Consider the following 13,606-nt stretch of genomic DNA (forward strand, 5'->3'; position numbering starts at 1 on the left):
TAGTTCTCAAGGAGGGGGAGGGGGAGAGGGAGGGGGGAAGTGCTCTCAGACTTGCAACATCCTGTTACTGTAACCTTCTAATAGAGGTAGTATTGGCATTCATGACGTTGGTTTCCTAGTCTGGTCCACCCTGAAGGGCCGAAATGAACTGGGTGAGCGGATGGTCTGGGACTTTCGAAACTACCAACCAGGATCCTAACATCCAGTAGAAGCGCACGTATTTAAAAAGCAACATCCTGTTTCAACTTCATCTCTGATTGGATTTCATCCTAGCCTTCCCTTAGTGATCAAAAAAAGCTTTGGGAAGAGCATCATGACTTTAACTTGTAGTGGGCTGGTTTTAGAGACAGGAACATCCTCCCTCCCTGGATTTTTATGAAAGAAGGAAAAGGGAAGTACAAAGGGAACAAGTTTAATGAAAGTCCATTCCTGGTGACGAAAGCAGACTCGACACGAATAGGACGCACATCCTCGAGAGAGTCTCTGCCGAAGAGCTCATCATATCCGCTCCGTCCCACTGCCAGAGAAGTCCGTCTGCAGCGGTGTGATGTTGTGGTCGTAAGTGGCGTAGTCCGAGGAGCCAGAGCTGGCCATTTTGAGCTGCTGAGCTGCGTGGGTGAGCTGGAAGGCCGCATCGGGGTGCGCCGTGTCAGGCAAGAGGGTGCACTCCCTCTCCAGGATGTCAGCCACCCCTTTCAGCAGGTCCAAAAACCCAAAGGCTAAGGCGGCCTTTCTCAGCCGATTTAGTTCCTGAAAAAACCAAAAAGGGCAGAAGATCAGCCATCACCTCTCCAGCATTATCATTCTGGGTCAGAAGGAAAGATTCTTGAATCCACCCTCTCACTCCCCAAATGACTGGACTCTGGAAAAAAGAGCAGCAAATCTGAGTAAAATTACCATAACATCAAACTCAACTAAGTTAATTATTAAGGGCTATGTTGCTTAGGAGGGGGAGAGAGGAGTTGTAGTCGAAGATATCTGGACACAACCAGTTTTGATATATAAAGCTGGGCATCTTTAGCTAAGGATGCCTACAAGCTGCGTAACATTCTGGGGCACACTGGAGATGCAGACTGTAACGGTCTGTGGGAATGACCTTGGGAGACAGGAGGAAGAGCCGCAGCCTAGCCCCCCATCATGCAAAAGGTATCTCAGCCCATGGAAGGAAAAGGGGCATGGGAAGCACCTCAGAAGGGACCCTCCTTAGTTTTCTGGAAAGGAAAAGTAAAGGAGGGGAGAAGGGCTTTCAGACTTCACAGATTCTGTTATTGTAACCCAGTGTTTCTCAACCTTGGCAACTTTTAAGATGTGTGGACTTCAACTCCCAGAATTCCCCAGCCACCATGCTGGCTGGGGAATTCTGGGAGTTGAAGTCCACTCGTCTTAAAGTTGCCAAGGTTGAGAAACACTGCTGTAACCTTACAATAAAGGTAATTTTAGTACTCTTGGTTGGTTTGTGCTTCGTGTCTGGACTACCTTGAAGGGCTGACACAGAGTCCATGCTGGACACCGGCTAAGTCTGTTGCGTTTCACTATAGTCTCTATAATGAAACCACCTCAGCTTTTCACCGTGTGTCTTCTGGAATCCAATTCTAAAATGGGAGACTGTTGAATAATAGCTGGGCATCAGCCTTGTTTCCACCGCTCACCTTATAGAAGGTCAGTGTTTTCTCCGGGAGTTTCCTTGCATTCCTGAGTATCTTCTGTACGTCTGTCTGTGGAAGAGAGGAGAAAGCACAAATAGTATTTGGCCTGCTCCAGTCCAAAGCAGAGCTACCACCTGAAGCTAAAGAGATTACTCTTCCTTGCTTCACTCTAGTGGAAAGGCGAGAGATGAATTCTGGTTTAATGCCATCTGCCTTCAACATCTAACCACCACTGTTCAGAAGCATGAACAGGACCTGCCTTTGTCCAAAGCTCCTTCTGTCCTGGATGCCCACGGAGAGCAAACAGACCCGTGACCTCGGAGGAATGGGAATAAGAACCATGCCACCAACAAGCGGAGGACTATAAAGGGCTCCAAGTGAATGCGAACTACCTGCAAATTTGTAGTGGGTGAATTTGTGCAGCTGAGGACTAAAGAGGGAACAGAAGCATACCAAGTGGATTTTATTTTAATATAATGCAAAGTGTTTGCTTACCATGTAGAACCAAACTCTGTGAAACACAGACAATGAACAGCTCTCAAAGACAAGTGTTTTTCCTGGCCTATCCCATGAAATTCAAAAACACAACTATGCCCACCAATGTTGCCCAGTCCGTGCAGGGGCAGGGAGGAGGGTAGGGAAGGCAGGGCTGGATTCTACTGAGTTGTGCCAACTGTTCTCCACTCTGCATCAAACTACCTAGAGCCCTGCCCTCAGAACAGTCTGGCATTGGAAATGGGAAGCTCCGGGCGTTACAGTCTGACGCGCTGATACGCCTGGCTGAAAAGCAGGGACAGGAGGACACGCTCAACAGATTCCTGAGGATGTGGATTTCTTCTCATGGCTTTTGAGTCGCGTGCTGGTGAGCGCTTGAAGGAAGTAGAGGCACCAGGGCAAAATGGTTTGATCTATGTATCAACTGAAGGGAGATTTCACTCAATAACAGCTGCTCCTCAGGTATTTAACCATTATCTCCTTCTGCAACATCAAAAACCACTAGCGGGTAATGACTTCTGGGAGGCTGCATGCCAGCTGCTCTGCATGCCAGTTTGCATCTTTTCTGTGAAGGAGCCCCGTGGACTGTCAAGGCCGTCATTCCTGCCCATGCCTAGGCTGGTCCTGCCAGGTGGCCACAAGAACAGAGAGCACCCCTAAATTGCACAACACTTCTCATGTACCAAAAGACCCCTTTCCAGAAAGGTTGCCGTTCTTACTACAAGCAGTCCTCGACTTACGGTCACACTTGGGACTGGAACTTCTGTTGCTAAGTGAGGTGGTCATTAAGTGAGTCACACCTGATTTTACAAGCTTTTTTGCCGCAGTCGTTATGCGAATCACTGCAGCTGTTAAGTGAATCATGTGGTTGTTAAGCAAATCCGGTTTCCCCCATTGACCTTGCTTGTTGGGAGCTGGCTGGGAAGGTCATAAATGGTGATCACGTGACCCTGGGATGCTGCAACCGTTGTAAATACATGCCGGTTGCTAAGCACCTAAAGTTTGGTCACGTGACAGCAGCAACACCGCGACAGTTGTAAGTATGAGGACTGGCCATAAGTCACTTTTTCCAGCACTGCCATAACTTCGAACAGTTGCTAAACAAAGGGTCGTAAATTGAGGACTACCTGTAATCCTTTCATAAGGAGCTTTGTCTGCTTGCAGGGAGAAAAGTTGGATCCGGTCAGAGTTGGCTCACCTGGAGACCGTTTGGTTTAATCCACACTGTTACGTTCTGGGCGTAGCTTCGTTTGTTCTTGGGTTGCAAAGGGAAAGGGCTTTTATTGTCATCTTCACCATATGGGTTCTCTTTAGCATCTGAAAACAAGTTAAGACACACAGCTAGTCCTTGCTGATTGACTACAACTGGGACCAGCCACTAGGTCATTAAGCAAAGCGGCCACTAAGCAAAACCGCAACTGCGCTTACAATCTGACTTCAGGTTTCCTTTGTTTTACAGACCTGTGAAGGTCACAAATGCCAGGACTGGTTGCAAAGTTACTTTTTCGTCACCGTCGTAATTGCGAACGGTTGCTGTCCAAGGCGGTCGTTAAACAAGGACTCCTTGTATATTAGTGTTATGATGCCCTCCTTCTCACAGTTCCATTTGAAAAGAAAATACATGCTGCACTCCGAAGTTAAAGCGGTGCTTTCATCTGACCGACCTTAATCCTATGCCCTGGGCTTAAGGATTTCAAGTGTCTTAGAAGCCTTAGAGAAGGACCCAAGGAGTCCAGGAGCAAGCTTCAAACTGCCCGGTAAAACAAGAGCAGCCCTCCCTCCCCAGTCTTGCCAGGCTCCAGATGCATGAAGCTCAATTCCCAGAATTCTCGGGAATAACCAAGTTGGCTGGGGAATTCTGGAAACTTAAGTCCACGCTCCTAGGGGGTACTGAACTGGGAAAGGTTAGACTACAGCATTCGCCCATCAATCTTCATTTCCTAAAGCTTCAAGAAGCACCCCTGCAATTCCTGAAACGGGGAGACTGAAAGAGATGTAGAAGGCTGTGTGCCACCAACACAGGTCAGAGATCCTGCAAGAGGCCCTCCACTGCTCACCCAACAGACAAGGGTCTTCTCCTGAGGATAAAGCACACCCAAGGAGAGAACTGCCACCTTCCAAGGAGCATCAAGACATTTTCATCACAAGGAGCAAATCTTTGCAGAAAATGGAAGTTTCAAACGCGGAGGGAACGAGTGGCACTGTTCCAACCAGCATGGCCTGTACCTGAGATGGGGCCAAGCTGGGCCATCTTGCCCAGCCAAGGAAGTGGCTCAGGTCCCGGCTCAAAGAGAGACATCATTAGGTTAGACTTCTTCTTGCTGTCAGCTTGAGAATACAACATCCCATACCATTCAGGCCTGAAAGGAAGAACAACATACCCACAATGAAAACAGCTGTTGCTGCTCAGAAGAAAACACGCATGTGTGTATCTATCGGCTGATTGTAGGTCTTCTTTTTCAAGAGCAGAATGGAAGTCCCCTTTGTTAGAATGAAGAAAATCCAAGAATGATTTTCTCACCTCTCAAATCTTCCTAAAACGTTTGGTTTCATGCTGCAAGTATTTGCCTAAATCAAAGGGCACCCGCACCCACAGAGCTGCTTCCAGAATTCCTGTTCCTCCAAAGTCAACAACAGGAACCAACAATCAAATGACATCCCCGCTGGTAAAACCAATGTTTTTTTTTTTTTACCATGCTGTTAAATCATTCCCAGTACATATCAAAAATACCACGAACCGAATGAAAATGATGGTCCGAGATACAGGCAACCGGGGCCCACGTTGCCTCCACCCACCCAAACGCCATCTTCCGTACCCTAACTGAACAATAGCCACCATGCCTTCCACTTTCAGACTTCCGTGAAGGAGCACGCAGAAGTTGGGGATCTTCCCCGCAATCTGATTTGCTGAATTCTCATCTTCAATGTCCTCGGCAATCCCTGGACCCACCTCGTCACCTTCTGGGCAGGAAGAGAATGGAAGGCCATCAGAACCCGCCCTGTCTGGTGGGCCTGCCAACTGCCAGAGTGGGGAGGACGGAGGAGCTCACCTTTGTTGAGCGCAATGGGCAATACTAGATGTCTGGACAGGACAGGGGGGCTTGAGATATCTGCTATGTCAATAAAGCCAACAATTTCCAGATCTAGAAAAGAAAAGGGGCTTTCAGACATCAGCTCCGAGGGCTTCGTTTTCAATCGGTTCTACCTACTACCTCACATGGGCATTAATCCTCTTGCAAGAAAAGAAAACACCACCAGGGATCTATCACAGGTTTGTGCAACAGAGGAGCAGCACGCACAAGACCGCTGCTTGTCCTAACACAGGAGAACGAAGCAGGCCATTATTGCGTCTTCATCCAGAATTGCACACTGCACGCAACAGCCCTGCATTGCAGGGATGGTAGGACACTCTCAGAAGGGAGAAAGGGTTCCTCTTCAACGAAATCAAAACACCCACCCAAAGGAGCACCAGATCACTCAGCAAATGTGTATTTTTACTCGCTCACCAGCCCATACAGACTGATGGGAACGGAGCTGACATCCAGCTGTCACGAGACAACTTTCATGAAAAGGAGGTGACCCAGGTATCCTCCGTGAATCGGTGAGATTCAGGAGCGCCCAGTAAAATTGAAAGGCAGTTGGTGCTGGTGGAAATGGTAGGTTAGACCCTTTCACAGAGTGTAGGGAGTAAGGAAGATGATCTTGACAGGGGTAAGCGGGAGCTGTTGCCTAGGCAAAAGGGGCTAAAGCATTTTTTAAATCTGGAAAAAACAGGTGACATTCAGAAGTGGCTCAGACACTTCCCTGATTCACTGGCTAGGAGGAGGAGAATGGACAGCACAATCAGACTTGCAAGATACTGTTATAGTAGCCAGTCTGAATAAAAGTAGCTTTAGCCTTCTTGTGGAGTTGATTTCCTGGACTGGTCTTCCTGGTGGGGCTGACACAGAGGCCGAGAAATCTACCAGTAGCTATTGTCACTAATAATTCTTCCATGGTTAAGACCCCAACAGATGATAACACCTGGCTGTCCTCAGCTGGCTTTGGTAAGGTAAGCAGGGCCAGACCTGGTTAGAATTTGGAGGGGAGATCAACTGGCTCTCGGGGAGATTGGGAAGTCCAAAGAACATCCTGAGAGACAGCAAGGTCCAATCCCTTTGGTGCTGTTGCCAAGAAAACTGCACAGATGTCTCTCTGAGGTCACCAGGAGTCCCTCAACCCAAGGGAGCGTCATCTTCTTCCACAGTTGGAGGTACTAGGTGGATTTTCGCTGTTATGCAACAGGTCCCTTTTTTACACACTTATTTTACTGGGTGTGATGGTTAGATTTTAAGGTCTTTGAGTCGGAGGAAGAAAGTATGTTAGAAGAGGGCAAGGACCAAAGTCATTGCAGAGAACAGAAGAAGAAACTGTTTACCTGTATTAATGGTTTTGGGGACTGGATCGATTTCTTCGTCTATAACGAAAGGCTCTGGCCTGGGAAAAGCCTGCACATCTGAAGACAAGTGGCCGCATTTCAGAACAGCATGGAAGGGTGTGTATGCCACATCTATTAGCCTTCTAGAACAGGAGATGGTCATTAGTAGAAATCCACAGAAACAAACCACTTGGCGAGCTGTGGGAGGGGCTTGTTCAAATTATCTTTAAGGGGGAAATGCAGACCGCTGAGCAGGTGACTTCTGCTGGGTCTTTCGCTGCCAGGGTTCAAGCCACGCAGAATTCATCAGACAGAGTGAGCTAAAGGACTTCCACATCACACACTAAAACAAACATCGTGTACTGTAGGTCTTGAACATGAAATGGACCCTGAATTTCTCTAAGCATGCCGCCTCCCCGCCTTACTCAGAAATGCCCAATTCCCAGAATTTGAGCTCCAGAAATTACTGAACTCTGCTTTGAAAAGGAAGGGAGAGAGGAAGCCTTAGAAGGGCCCATTTCTAGGAAAACATATATAATCTGGTTTCATAAATAACACCAAAGGTTATTTTTTTAACATCTTTATTCTTTTTTCCGTTCAATCGTGTCTGATTCTTGGAGACTGCCTGGACCAGTCCCTGCAGTTTTCTTGGCAAGGTGTTTTTTTTTTTTTTCAGAAGCGGTTTGCCACTGCCTCCTTCCCAGGGCTGAGAGAGGGTGACTGGCCCAAGGTCACCCAGCTGGCTTCGTGCCAAAGGCGGACTAGGACTCCCGGTCTCCTGGTTTCCAGCCGGGTGCCTTTAACCACTACACCAAACTGGCTCTCAACATCCTTATTAGCGTGTGATTTTAAGCTAAAAGCCAACAAATCCTATTGTGGCTTAGTATTATATATAGAATAGGCCATAGCATTTTGTTGCTATCTGTTAGTAATTCACTGCTTCCTTGGCCTAACGGCTTACATGAGCAAACAGCTTTATTTCCTTTATTTTCATGTAGTTGGCTAGAACCCTTGAGAGAATTAGATGGAACATCCAGCTTAAAGTTCAAGACCTGTAAGCCCTATTTATAAGCAGGTGGCTAAACTGGGCCTTTGCGGTATTCAGCTGCACCACACAGACCAGCTTTTGCCAATCTGACATCTTCCAGATGTGTCTGGGGTTAAGGAAGTTGAAGCTGTATGCATCTAGAGCAGGGTTTCTCAACCAGGGTTCCATGGAACCCTAGGGTTCCGCAAGAGGTCCCTAGGGGTTCCTGGGACAGCATGATTTATTTAAAAAGTTATTTCAAATTTGGGCAACTTCGCATTAGAGGTAAGTTTCATTCTTCGTTTTTCATTTAAGAACACCGATCATGCATCTATACAGGCCTGCGCATGAAACGAATATAATAATTTTGTAACTTCTGGCCTATATTTGAGCCTGATCGTGCAGGGATTTCCCGAGGCCTGAAAAATATTTCAGGGGTTCCTCCAGGGTCAAAAGGTTGAGAAAGGCAGATCTAGAGGGCACCAGATTGGAAGAAGTTGATGAAACCCAGACTACTGTTGAAGGAAGTTTCACACAATGATTCTTATCCAGCAGTGCTTACCCAAACATCGACTGTACATTTTTCAAGCAAAGCGGTCCATCGATGGTAAAAATCTGCCCCTCTCCATTATTTAAATCAATGAGCCGTTCAAGGCAGTCTAAAGAATCGGAGCTCTGGAGCTTCAAACCGAAAGGAAACACGGTTTTACACACTATGGAAAAGCGTATCAAAACAGTTTTTTTTTTTTACATCTCAGAATCTGGAAGGGAACTTCCAATAATCAGCAGAGAGAACACAGCTGCTTATTTGTCTACCCTGCTTTGTATGTATCTAAGTGTTTCTGCACGTAGAGGCTGCATTAACCTTTTTTAGTTTAACGTACAGTTCACATAACTCTGCACCTTTAAATTTACTTCATTTATTGTAGGTATATCCCATCATCCCCTCAGAACTCAAGGTGGCTCATAAACATTATTATTTATTTTATTTATATTCATTCCACCTTTTTGCCCAACAGCCATTCTAGGTAGCCAATAATAAAAAGAAAACATAAACTGTTAAAATCACTAAGGCTCTGCTATTACTTTGTCCTTATTTTGTGTCATGATGTCAAATTTGTGCCCATTAATTTTTTGGTGCAAAATCTGGTCTGTCTGTCCTACACAGAATCCAGCGGGGCACTGCTGACAGCTGATGACATATATCACATTACCGGAAGAGACATGAAGGTACTTCTAAACTTGTGTGTGAAATTGTTGGTCCTGTGATGGTATAAAGGTGGGGACAAAGGAAACCCCTGGATTTATTGCAGGGTCTGGTTCCTACGTTAGCATTATTGTTCTCTTGTTTTTTTGTTGCTTGTGAGAATCAGTTGCAGGATGGATGGTTGTCTGTATGCAAGTTTGGATCTGCTATCCAGGGCTTGAGAAAGTGCAGCGTCATTCTCCAGTACGGATTGTCGCTTATTAATAATGCATCTAAGTGGCTTGAGTTGAGAGCTGTAGAGGACAACCAGTGGTGTTCTGATATTCTGGTTCTTTGCCTGTCTTTTAATAGGCCTTGCCTGAGAATCAGTCTGCCTCCATTGATTTCTCTCGCTGGCAGTACAAAGAGGCCAGACTTCGCACAAAAGAATTAATGGACGTGGATTTGACGAGAGAACAAAGGCAAAATAATAGCAGAGACTTTTAACCTCCCAGGATATTACATTACAGATCCCAAACTAAACATTTTGGAAAAAAGAAACTTTTGACAGTGCAGTTGAGCAGATTGCTGAACTCACACACATCAAAATATTTCAGGCTCATCACAGTTGTTAATTGATAAATGACTTGTAATCTATCTCCTGCGTAACCTGCATCTGCATAACCAACTTACTTTCCTCTCCCTTCCCCCAATTTAAACCCTCTAGCAGTCTAGTCCAGGGTTTTTTTTTAACCTTGACAACTTTTAAGATGTGTGGACTTCAATTCCCAGCATTCCCTAGCCAGCCATGCTGGCTGGGGAATTCTGGGAGTTGAAGTCCACACAACTTAAAAGTTGCCAAGGTTAAAAAAAACCCTGGACTAGTCATGCACCTGATAAAATGAGCTTCTGCCTTTGCATAAAACGCTCTGCATAAAATTGCTGCCAGAACAGAACAGAATAGAATTTTATGCTGCCTTTGCATAAAACGCCTCTGCCTCTGCAAAAAATGGGTGCATCTCCTTATTTCCCACAGTACTTCACTGACTGTCAGCTGCAATCCACTAGAATTGCTCACCCATAAACCTCAGATGCAAAGATTGCTGGGCCTGTCAAAAGCAGGAAGAAAATGCCTTGCAACCATCGTGGTCATCTACTGGAGCCACACCCAAGGGTGCCCGTGTGCCTAGGGGCTGCAGCAGAGAGGTGCTTTGCACAGCAGCCATGCTCCACCCTAGTCTCTGCAACAATGGTAGCAACGCAGGAGTGTGGGAAGCACCATGTGGCCTGAGTGTAAGAAGGGGCACTGCAAAGCAGAGCTGACTGTCTTTTTCCCTTGCTGTTTTTCCAGTCTGCAATGGCCTCCCACAAGGGATGGTCTCATCCCTCCCTCCCAATCCATCCTCAAAAGGCACAACTACAACATCGGCGGGAAAAGTATGTGACAGACGTTGCTGAGATAATAACCCCCATTAACCACTCCTCAGTGGTCCTGATGGCCGGAGCCGATGGGAGCCGGATGGGCTGTCGGTTTCTCATTCTGCTACGAGCCCACTAATACTGTGCATGTGTAACTAGGATAAGCACGTAATCTTCCCTCCATTTCCCCCTCCTTCCTCCTGTTTCCACTATGTTAACCCTTAGCTTTAGCTTTTAGCTTTCGCAAGTTTCTTGAGGTAGGGAGGGATCACACGTGTCCTCCTAAAGCACCATATGAATAGCAGCATGCATAAGCAGCAGAGTCAAGACCAGCGCCAGGCTCTGATGCAATTCGGCGCCCGCAGACGTGCCACCGAGCTGCAAGGCCGTCCAACTCACCATTACGACAAATGCAGTCACTTATGTGTCTTAGAAATATCTATGCATCTGAATAATAATTACATTAGAAAATACATAGATCGATTTGTAACTGTAACAATATACTAGGACAATATTTTTGTCCCTTCGTTGTATTTCTTCAGTTTTGTAATAGCACTTTTTCATGTTTTTTTCCTTTCTCCTGGATACTGTAATGTATCTTGATATTATTATTTGGGGGCTCTGTTTTTTTTCTTCTTTGTTGTTAATTAAAAAGCAATCAAAATTTATTTAAAGAAAAAACAAATGCAAATTCAGTTCTGTTCTAATTACAGCCCCTCCTGGCTCTCAAAGGGGACTCACCTCTTCAAGGTTAGCCATGCACATGACGTAGAGCTTGGATGGAAACGGGAAAGGCAGCGGGAACCGGTTGCTCTCACCCCGTTGGCTGAGGGTAGACAGGGAGTGGCGGAGGGAGCCCCTTCCGATGCCCAAGCTGCCATCCGTGACGAGGACAACCTGGCAGGGAATGGCAGCCCCCCACTCTTGCTGCACAATACTGCAAACTCCTAGCAGGGCTGACTCCAAGCATGTTTTGTCATAATCGTCCATATTACTCAAGGCTTCCTGTGAAACAAATTACACGCTTGCTGGTCTGGGTTAAAAGAAGGCCCTACTTGCAAACTGGCATGGTTAATTTAGACTGATTTTTTAAAAAACACTGATCAGCTCAAGATCAGAATGCAGGACATGTATTATTTAGTAAGCAAACGTATACGGGTAGTCCTCGACTTATGACCACAATTGGGACCAGAACTTCTGTTGCTAAGCAAGGCAGTTGTTAAGTGAGTCACACCTGAATTTACCACCTTTTTTTGCCATGGTCGCTAGCTGAATCCACCTTCCCCTGCTGACTTTGCTTGTCGGGAGCCAGCTGCAACTGTTATAAATACATTTCGGTTGCCAATTTGATCACGTGACTGCAAGGACACTGTGACGGTCATAAGTGTGAGGACCAATCGTAAGCGCTGTTGCAACTTTGAACGGTTGCTAAACGAATGGTTGTGAGGACTACAGTGCTACCAGAGGCACACTGGGTAGCAAAGAAATAAAAAACATTATCCAAATTTACAAGCTATTAACATACATGACAATTTAACACAAGCTTAGCCCTTTGCTTTTATATTCGCACCTGGAGGGTGTTATAGTCTCTTGTGAAGGGGACCATCAGCTCCCAGAGAGACGAAAAGACAACCAAGGCTGTAAACTCCAATTTGTAGTTGGTAGCCATGTGTTCAAAGAGCATGGTCAGGCCATGTGCTGCTAAATGCTTCCGCTGATACTCCTCAGAGCCTTCAATGGAGACCGGCCGAGTCATGGAGAGGGACACATCCACAACCACAATGGTTGGCATGGTGGCCCTTTATGCTGCCAAATGCAGAACGAAAAGTCTCTGCAAAGGAAGAAAAAGGGGATTTTCAACATTCCCTCCCTTTAAAATTACATGTGTGTGTTCATTTACACCTGGTCAATCAAGCCGGTCAGTCTTAAGAAAGCCACTGTTTGTTTCATATGTACAGGCTGGGTTTATCCCCAGAGTGGTCTCCCTTTCACTGGATGTGTTCAAGCAAATACTGGATAGCCATCTGCTGGGATGCTGTAATTTGGATTCCAGCTCTGAGCAGGTGGCAGACCCCAATTCTATGAATCTTTGCAAAACTCTAAATCCATTTCTTTTAATCTGTTCAATCGTGTCCAATTCTTGGACACTGCCTGGACAAGTCCCTGCAGTTTTCTTGGCAAGGTTTTTCAGAAGTGGTTTGCCATTGCCTCCTTCCCAGGGCTGAGAGAAAGTGACTGGCCCAAGGTCACCCAGCTGGCTTCATGCCTAAGGCAGGACTAGAACTCACAGCCTCCCAGTTTCTAGCCTGATGCCCTAACCACTACACCAAACGGGCTCTTGAAATGCATTTAACAAAACATTTAACATTTTTGTTACATGCATTTTGTTAAAATGTATTTAACGAAACGCAATTGCTAATTTACATAACACGTTGTGCTGAAACAAATCGACAATCTTTTGCCTCATCTGAAAGCTTATTTCATAGAACATGACAAGGCAGTGGCTGGATTCCAAAAACCAATCACAAATTTCCCAACTTAATTTAACTTTGTTTAGTATGGTGTGTGAACTCAGCCTATTATTGCCAGCAAAAACCAAAATATGAAGCACGCGTGTTTATATTAGCAAAGCTGAAATAAGCTACAGAGATGGAAAAGCCACAACAGGGAGCTAGAAAAGTGTGAATCCAATAGTAGGGAATATATGTGGTTCAGGGCTGAATTATTGGGTCCTTGGGGTTTTTCAAACTTCGTTGTTTTCCTGCAGAGGAAACTTCATTACCAGGCTAGGGAGCATCTTCAGTGCAGGGGCGAGTGAAGTCAATACAACCAAGTTCCGAGAACATCAAGAGCCCCAAAGTAGAAATGAATATGAAGGCGGGAGGGCGGGGGGGGGGAGAGAAAGTTGAAAACGACTTACAAAAATAGGGCCAACCAATTAAAGGAGTGATTAAGAAATCTGAAATGGTAGAAGAGCTGTGTTAGGCGGTGGCAGCAAAAACCCTAACCCTTCTCTTTTTTTCCTCCCTCTTTCCCTCCCATTCTCTCCTTTCTTCCCTTTCTCCTCCCTTCCTTTTCCTTCTCTCCTTCCTTTTTCTCCCTTTTTCATTCTCTTCTTTCCTTCTCTCCTTCCTTCCTTTTCTCCCTTCCTTTCTTTTTCCTTCCTTCCCTTTTCCCTCCCTCCCTTTCATTCTTTTTTCTTCCTTCCTTTTCCTGTTTCTTCTTTCTTCTCTCTTTTTCTTTTTCCTTCCCTTCCCTTTTTCCCTCCCTCCTTTCCTTCATTCTCTTTTTCCCTCCTTCCCTTTCCCCTTCCTTCCTTCGTAAAGGTTCCCTCGACCGCAGCGCAGCTGCCCTGGATTCTCCTTCTTCCCTCCCCGGGATGAAGTCCCGCCTTCCCCGCCTCCCTTCCGCCTTGG

General features: G+C 46.0%; 1 protein-coding gene across 1 annotated transcript; it reads right to left on the minus strand.

Moving 5' to 3' along the window:
- Positions 1-280: 280 nt before the first annotated feature.
- INTS14 (integrator complex subunit 14) lies at positions 281-12,300 on the minus strand. Its single transcript, XM_063314542.1, has 10 exons — positions 11,761-12,300; positions 10,932-11,195; positions 8,148-8,266; positions 6,559-6,701; positions 5,192-5,284; positions 4,958-5,102; positions 4,368-4,501; positions 3,340-3,458; positions 1,650-1,715; positions 281-750 (listed from the first exon to the last, which is right to left on the minus strand). Exons 1-10 carry the CDS (start codon positions 11,980-11,982, stop codon positions 499-501), a joined length of 1,557 nt encoding a protein of 518 aa, XP_063170612.1. The 5' UTR covers positions 11,983-12,300; the 3' UTR covers positions 281-498.
- Positions 12,301-13,606: the final 1,306 nt, after the last annotated feature.

Source organism: Candoia aspera, chromosome 13 (genome assembly GCF_035149785.1).
Source record: "Candoia aspera isolate rCanAsp1 chromosome 13, rCanAsp1.hap2, whole genome shotgun sequence".
Taxonomy (NCBI): Eukaryota; Metazoa; Chordata; class Lepidosauria; order Squamata; family Boidae; genus Candoia; species Candoia aspera.

Bases quoted from the DNA above. Each gene is read 5' to 3' on its own strand.
- INTS14 (XM_063314542.1), bottom strand. From the start codon at position 11,982: ATGCCAACCATTGTGGTTGTGGATGTGTCCCTCTCCATGACTCGGCCG. The intron at 11,196-11,760 runs GTGCGAATATAA...TTTGTTTCACAG, and splicing joins GAGACTATAACACCCTCCAG to GAAGCCTTGAGTAATATGGA. The intron at 3,459-4,367 runs GTACAGGCCATG...ACTTGTTTTCAG, and splicing joins CCAGCTTGGCCCCATCTCAG to ATGCTAAAGAGAACCCATAT.